Source organism: Mus pahari, chromosome 4 (assembly GCF_900095145.1).
Source record: "Mus pahari chromosome 4, PAHARI_EIJ_v1.1, whole genome shotgun sequence".
NCBI classification, from domain to species: domain Eukaryota; kingdom Metazoa; phylum Chordata; class Mammalia; order Rodentia; family Muridae; genus Mus; species Mus pahari.
In genome coordinates, this window is record NC_034593.1 from 111,724,641 (window position 1) to 111,732,800 (window position 8,160).

Consider the following 8,160-nt stretch of genomic DNA (forward strand, 5'->3'; position numbering starts at 1 on the left):
TATTTTTCTATTGCTGTGAAAAAAACCTTATGACCAAAAGCAACATTGGGAAGGGTTTATTTTAGCTTATACTTCCAAGCAACTATTCATCACTGAGGGAAGTTGGGCCAGGAATTCAAGGCAAAAACCTGGAGGCAGGAACTGATGTAGAGGCCTATATAACTAGCATCTCCAAAATGCTGGGTTCTGCTGCAGCTGGGCATTCTTCAGGGACTCTGCTTGGTCACATGGTACTGAACCTCAGCTTCTCTCCATGACTCCTCAGTCCTGGGGCTCCAACTGCAATAGAGGTTGCACGTTGATCAATGTCCTATCCTGGTCAGTCATTGTGCCAAACCTCAGTTGCTCTCTATGACTCTGTCTTGCCTTCAAAACCACTACCACCTGGGAAACTGACACATCAAGTTTGGCTGCCAGCACAGGATACAGCCTTGGTTTCCTCTGGACCACAGTCTGTGTGCTGACCCTGAGGAAACACTTCCCAGAAGGTTCTGCCTCAATGAGGTGGGTCTCTTCTTAATCACAGCAGAGTCTCTGGCTCCAGCTGACCAGCATCCATAATTTTTTCAGCAGAGCAAATGTCCTCCTTTAGTCCAGTGGTTCTAATCTCTTGCTCATTCCAACCAGTTCTTCAGCTCCAGCTGATAGCACAGATTCTTAGCATGAAAGTATCACACAGATGGCCCTGGTAGTGTCTTTGCTTTTCTCTGAAACTTCCAAGTCAGGCCTCAATTGTCTGCACTGCTCACAGCATTATCTTCTAAGTTCCAACAGAACAGCTCATTGATCTCTGAGACTCAAAGGCCTTCTCAACCTGAAGTTCAAACGCTGTGATAATCTAAAAACCCACACAGTCAGGTCTGTGACAGCCATACCCTAAACCTGCTTCCAGTTTATGCCTTAGTTGGGGTTTGGTTACTATAATAAAACACCACGACTAAAGCCAACTTGGGGAGGAAAGAGTTTATTTTGTCTTACATTGTAGTCAGTCATCCAGGGAAGTCAGAGCAGGAGCTTGAGGTGGGAATCTGGGGACAGAGATGGACGCAGAGGTCATGGAGGAGTGCTGCTTACTGCCTTGCTCCCCGTGGTTTGCTTGGCCTAATTTCTTACAGACATCAGGTAGGAGTGGCACCGTCCACAGTGAGCTGGGCCTTTCTACATCAGTCACCAAAAAAATGTACCACAGGCCAGTCTGGTGGGGGACATTTTCTCAACTGAGGTTCTGTCTTCTAAAAGAGCTCTAGCTGCGTCAGGTTGACATTAAACTAGCCAGCAATACTCCCTTTCTACTCAAGCCTACTTTGTCAGAAGTATTGATACTTCTGAACTCGTTTGGTCAAGTTAAACTCAGAATGCAAATGCTTCACTGAAGGTGTAAATTATCTGAACGATGCTTGTTCTATAATTTTTTTCTTTTATATTAAAGATTTTATAGGAGATGTAGATGTTTTTAAATTAGTGCATGGGCCACATATAAAGTTAATGCACTTGGGTTAAAATTTGCGTTGTTAGGAAGTCTCTCACTGGGGTTGGAGAGATGGCTCAGGGGTTAAGAGCATTTTCTGCTCTTACAGTGAACCCACGTTCAGTTCCCAGAATCCACATGACTGTTCACAACTGTCTTTAATGTTAACTCCTTCTTCTGACCTTCATTCAATATGAGCACACATGCACACACACACACACACACACACACACACACACACACACACGCACACGCACATGCACACGCACACGCACACACACACACACATAAACACATGCACACATACACAAATACTAAATCTTTTTAAAACAGAAATTCTTACTAAAACTAGAAGTGTTGCTTTTATGCTCTTCTAAGACATTCTATTTGGAAAAAAAGATGGCTCCAAGTAATATTTATATCACTTTCTGTGGGATAATTTTAATTTGTGGTCACCATATATACATGAATATGTAATCCACAAACATGCCCTTTTGATTTATGTATGGAAAATAAACGTCTCTGTCATATACTTTGTAGGCATCAGAGCTCTGAGAAATGTGGCTCTGAACCGTGGACTTCTCTCTCCCACAGGTGTGGGCGTGACTCCCCAGAGCCAGGGTCTGCCTGGCCCCCAGTCAGCAGGTGCCTTCCAGGGGCCTCCACAACCAGCACAACCATCTATTCTGCAGCCAGGACCTCAGGTTCCACCACCACCCCCGACCGCCCTGAACGGCCCTGGTGCCTCTCCTATGTCTCCACCAACTCACAGGCAAGATGGCCTTCCTGCACCAGCTCCTCTGAATGCCCAGTATCAGCCCCCACCTCCACCAGGGCAGACCCTGGGTGCTGGCTACCCTCCACAGCAAGGTAAGGTGGGCAGGGTGAAGCCAAGAAGGGGGGAATCACCTGGGGGTATCCTTAGAGGAAGTCAGATTTGTTTCTGTGTCAACTGCGAAGGGACAGTAGTCTCTGGATAGCATCAGAATGGCAAGTTAAACAGGGAGTGTAGGAACTCCCTCTTAGCCTCCTGCTTTATTTAACAAGACGAACTTGGTGGCATGCTTGATTCAGCAGTGTGATATTGTCAGTGACTCTCACACCTGCGTCTGGACACTGTCATTTATTCTTTTCCTTTTTTTTTTTTTTTTTTTCTTTTTCTTTTTTCAAGGAACCAACTATGGACCGCAGATGGGAGGTGCACAGATGTCTTACCCAGGAAGCTTCCCTGGAGGTCCTGCTCAGATGGCTGGGCCAGCACCCCAGCTCCAGAGGAAGCTGGATCCGGACTCCATCCCCAGCCCCGTGAGTGTCCTCTGTCTCCCACACAGAAGCTCTTCCGTTTGTTAGCATTGACTCCTCCAGGGCCTGTAGAAGGTCTGAGACACTGGCCATAGGAGGCTTCTGTTCTCACCTGTACTTCATCCTCGGGTTCAGAGCATTCTGAGGGCTAAGAGGGAGGGCTCGGCTTTCTGATCAGGGACCCGGTAAGCCCCATTGAAAGGCGGACAGATACAGAGAAGGATGAAGAATTTTGGCTCATTTTATAATTCTATAAACTTGAAGATTTGTGGTAAAGCATCACATGTTGATAACACATTGATACTTTATAATACATTGAAAACTCAACTTTAGCAGCTCTTGGTACCTTTTCTTACTATGTTTATGGCTTAGCATTTCTTATGGCTTGAATATGAAAGATTCCCAAGGATGCTTTGTTCCCAGTCAGGAGCTGTTTGGAAGGTTCTGAAAACTTTCGGAGGTATGACCTACCTTGATGAAGTCAGCCTTTGGGGGTATTTTGTTCCTAGCCTGTGGTGGTTTGAAGGAAAATATCCCCTAGAAGATTATCTGTTTGAATACTTGGTCCCCAGCTGATGGCACTGTTTGTGGAGGCTTAGAAGGTGTGGCCTTATTGAAGGAATTGTATCACCAGGAGTGGGCTTAACCAGCTGAAGTCCTTTTCCTACTGCAGTCTACTCTTTTGGCTTTGTGCTTGTGGGTCAAGAAGTTAACTTTCAGCTTCCTGCGCCTACCACGATGCCTGCCACATTCTGCCACAATATTCTTGCTGTGGACTTGCTTATGGACTCTAACCATCTGGAGCCATAAGCTTAAATAAACTCTTAGTTCTGTAAATCGCCTTGCCCAGGGTGTTTTTATCACAGCAACAGAAGAAGAAGTAATACATGGCCCCTTTCTGCTGTGCCCTCTGCTTACTGTCTGCCATGAGGTGTACAGACACAAACACAAAACTGCCACATACGTGCTGCCTGCTCCTCCACCAGGAGGCTCTGCCCAAATGCATGGAACCAAGCAGCCATGGGCTGAGCCCTCTAAGGCAGTCAGATAAGCCTTTCTTCTGTTAAGGTGCTGACACCAGTGACCAAGTGTCTTTACTAAAACAGTTAGTGGTTTATTAGTGCTGGGAACTTGTTTCTCTGAGCTGATTTTGAGTGCCTGTGTGATTTCAGATACTGCCTCTCCCCCGAACTCTTGTCCTCACCAGGTCTGTTTCTGTTACAATCTCAGCCACCTTGCAGATGGACTTCCCAGTTCCCTGGTCTCCCGGGTTTCCACCTTCCCCTACCCCTTCCCAGATCTCACCACAGGTTATGTGACCACCAAATACCCCCGAGAGCATTGCATTTCCATCTCCCACCTCCCACCTTTGTACCTCATTCCCCTTCAAAGCCAAAGCAACTGCTCTCTCACCAGGTCTTTCATACCTAACACTTTTGACTTCATCTCTTAACCATGTGTTTGTGTTTGCAGGTGAACCTGCATGTACCTTTGGGTTTGTGTCTTTGTATTTGTGTGCTCTATGTGAGTATGTGGAGTGTGTTTGTGAATGTGAATGTCTCTATGTGTGCATGTGTGTGTGTTTGTGTCATATGCAGGTGTTTGTGTGTGCATGAATATGTCTATGTGTGTTTGATTATACATGTGTGCTTTTGTGTGAGTTTGTGTGTGTAGGGGTTGTATGTGTGAGTATATGTATGTGGTTTGTGTATGTATATATATGTATATATATACACACGTGTGTGTTTGTGTATATGTTCATATGTGTCTGTATGTGGTATGTGTATATGTATGTGCATACATGTCTTTATATGTGTTCACATGTGGATATATATATATATATATATATATATATGTGTGTGTGTGTGTGTGTGTGTGTGCTTGTGTATGTGTGTGCTATGTGCATATATATGTATGTATATGTGTGTGCGTGTGTATATATGTATGTGTGAGGGTGTAGGTTCTTGTTATTGCCTGATACCTCTCCCCACTTAGTGGTAGGATGCTTAATCTTTGGAATGACCTTTACTTTGTGGACATTTAGTCTCTATTCTTCATGGATATTTAGTCAAAATTATTTATCCCCAAGTACAGGCAGCTGCCATCAACCAAAAGCATTTTCAGAATTCTCGTTCTTGGGCTCCATTCAGACTGTGGATGGTGGTCACCCTGATGAGGGGCCATTACTCAAGGTGTTCTCATTCTCAGGGCTTCCAGCAAAACTGTGGATCTTCAGCAAGACCTTTCCCTGCCCTGTCTGCCAGCTCCTTACCTGCAAAGCCGCAGACTCACCATAAACTCTCTTGTATCTTCCTTAGTCTTACGATTAATTTTGTCTCTGTTCATCAGCTCTCCCTGGTGCACACCTCTACCATCTAGCTGCCTGAGACTCTGAGAACCTCCTAACTAGCCTGGAAGTCGCTGAGCCCAGGCTATTCATCCAGTTAAGGTCTAACCTTGCCAGCACTCTTTCATAGCTAACAGTCAACGTTCTTACGATTCCTCCCACGATGCTTCATTGTTGGCCACTCCTGACTCCAGCTCCCCTCACTACATGTGCACACAAATACTAACGCCTCTGATATGGTCTCTCCTTGCCCTGTGCCTGTTTTAGTTGGGCTAGCTCTTCAAACATGCCTCATTTGGGCCTCAGCTTGACTCTTGACATTTCTATTACCTGTATACATTCTCCTGTCCTGGGCATATGCAAGGCCCAACTCATGTGGTCCTTTTTCCCCCGTGTCTTTACTACCCACTCAGTATCCCTGGAGTGATGCTGGGGCTGGAGTATCATGTCACTTCATGTCCATAACATCTAACTGCCTGGCAGAGGGCACATTATTTGTACCTTTATTTATTTGCCTCCTTTCTTCTAGACTTGAACATCTAGTTTGTCCACTGCTGTCTCTAGCACCTAAACAGAACCTGCTGTTCATGTTCAGTGAGTGGGGGTGAATATTAATAAGAAGCAGTTGCCCTGGTTCATCACAAATCTCGCAAGTACTTATGTGCAAACCAGCCCCATGTATTTTATCTTGAAGAGATAACATGATGCCAGATGGAGCCTGCTTATTTTCCTATGATGAAAACAATACATTTTGTTAATGAAATAAACTTTCTTGTGGAAAGAAAGATGTCATTCTGCAATCCTGAGTGAGGCACCTAATACGGTAGATCCTTGACTGGTGGACTTAGCCGCATTATGGCGTGCTGGAAGCTGCACTACTGGAGGTCTCCCTTACCCACTTCTGCCTCGCAGGAGGATTATTCAGAGGTTGTGTCCTTCGCTTTCTTTTTACCATGCACGATTCAAACAGGTCTACCTCGAGCAGCACCACTAACTGGCCAGCATCTTAAGTTGCTTTTCCTGATACGTCTCTTCCCAGAGCAGCGCTTCCTTTGTATTCTCTCCTGATTACGTTTTATGGTTCCATAACACTCATGGGCCCGTGGCACATCTGAGGGGAAGAGAGAGACCTGTGTCTTCTGAGGGCGCTTTGACATCATTGCATGTCACCGTGGTCACAGTCCAGTCACTGTTGGAGTTTTTGCTTATTGTCTCATTTCTGAAGCTGTATTTCAAGAGTGTGCATTTGGGGTAAACCAAAAGCTATTTCTAACAATGGCTAGAACTATTTGATATGTCTTACAGTTTTCTGTGTCTTATTTTGAGGAGATGTGGATTTAATTAATCATGACTATTTATAACATTGTTTCTTTGGGGACAGGGCTTTGCCAGTCATAAATGGATAGTTTGAAATAAGGTTAATGGGAATATGGTCTACTTAGTGACTGTGTAGGTTCGGTGTTCTACGCACACGACTGTGTCATGACAGTGTTCACCTTAGACTCTGTTGGTTGGGATGATTATGCTAAGTGCTAACATTTAATAAGGTAAAAGTTACTCTTCTTTTGAGTAACCCAATTAGCCTGTGGTTAAATACAGAACGTAACTACAGTGTTTTGACATATCTGCATACTTCCTTTTTGTGGTAGCATCTTGTCTGTGTCTTGCTGTGGTAGTGATGTCTGGAACACATCCTATATCTTTGTGTTTGTCACTACGCAAACTCTGAGGACGCCAGACGGCAGACAGATACAGGTTTAAATTCGAGCTTGGTCGGTTGCCAGTATTCCTGATGCCAGCACCATCTGCGCCGGTTGAGACTGGAGCAGGGGAGAACCCTTCGGAGTTGGTTCAGAGTCAGCATTTATGTTAATGATGGGGAACTGGGTATCTTTTCATTTTTATTCCAGCCTAGATACTCTCTGTGGCTGCCTTCTTAGGCTCATCTGTGGGTTTATCTCCCTGCCCCCCACGTCTTTTCTCTAGAGAGTGAGACTCTGGGGGGTGGGGGGAGGAAATGGAGGACGACAGTCCCCGGGGTTACTTCTTGGTACCCTACATTCATTCTGTTCAATTTTGCTTGTACTTTTTTCTTTTTAACCCTGAACAGTTATAACAAAAAGAAACAAAACTTAAAAAGAAATCTGTTCTAATGTTATTGGTAGAGAAATAAATATGTTTTTTATGTTAGATGGCAACATCTGGGGACCTTTGCTCCTGAGGGTTTCTAAACACTGGGTACCCATACTCCACAATACCTTAGATTCCCTGCACGGGTGGGGCGGGAGACTTGAAAGGCAAGCCGAGGAATAAGATGGATTCTTAGTGGAAGGTAAGCAGCTTTCGCTCAGATATTATATATAATTTCTTCTCTATTTAATGCTTTTTAGAATTTTCTTTTGGTTGCCAAAAGTAATTTCTTTAAAAAATGTTTCCAATTTCTTTTCTTTCTAAAGTATTTTCCAAATGCTCATCCGTGGTTATAATAAATAAGATAAAACATCATAAAATGAGGATCTCTGAAAGGCCAGGGTCTGAGCTAAGAGTATTACAAAATAGAATTTGGAAATTTGGTAAATTTTGGTCTCAAATTGTAAAATTAAATGGAGATTAAGACTGAAGACATGCTAGATTGATTTCTCTGAGGAAAAATAAAGGGATTTTTAAAGGACCCCCTCTCTCTTCCCCTTTCCCTCTCTCTCCATCCCCCCTCCCCTTTCTTCTTTATCTTAAGAGGGAGGAGGAAGAGGGAACATGAACAAGCCACTGTCCCCTTCAACTGCATTCAGGAAGAGTTGTTATTGAGTTTAATTCCCTCTTAACATCTTGTTTGTCAGATTCAAGTGATTGAGAATGACAGGGCCACCAGAGGCGGACAAGTCTATACGACCAACACCAGGGGCCAGGTGCCTCCACTGGTCACCACCGAGTGTGTGATTCAAGACCAAGGTATTTATTTTCAGTCACTTTTTTTTTTTTGAGGGGGTGGGGGTGAATGTTTAAAATGTCTTACTATTTAAAAAAAAAAAAAAAAAAAAAAAAA

The 8,160-nt window shown here is 44.2% G+C and overlaps 1 protein-coding gene across 2 annotated transcripts in view; it reads left to right on the plus strand.

The window, feature by feature from the left end:
- Sec24d (SEC24 homolog D, COPII coat complex component) overlaps positions 1 to 8,160 on the plus strand; it is a 95,462-nt gene that overhangs the window by 22,388 nt on the left and 64,914 nt on the right. For both annotated transcript variants that reach the window (XM_029537347.1, XM_021195252.2), the window contains exons 5-7: positions 2,063 to 2,338; positions 2,640 to 2,773; positions 7,955 to 8,066. In XM_029537347.1, coding sequence (XP_029393207.1) covers positions 2,063 to 2,338; positions 2,640 to 2,773; positions 7,955 to 8,066 — 522 coding nt within the window. The remainder of the gene's footprint in view (positions 1 to 2,062; positions 2,339 to 2,639; positions 2,774 to 7,954; positions 8,067 to 8,160) is intronic.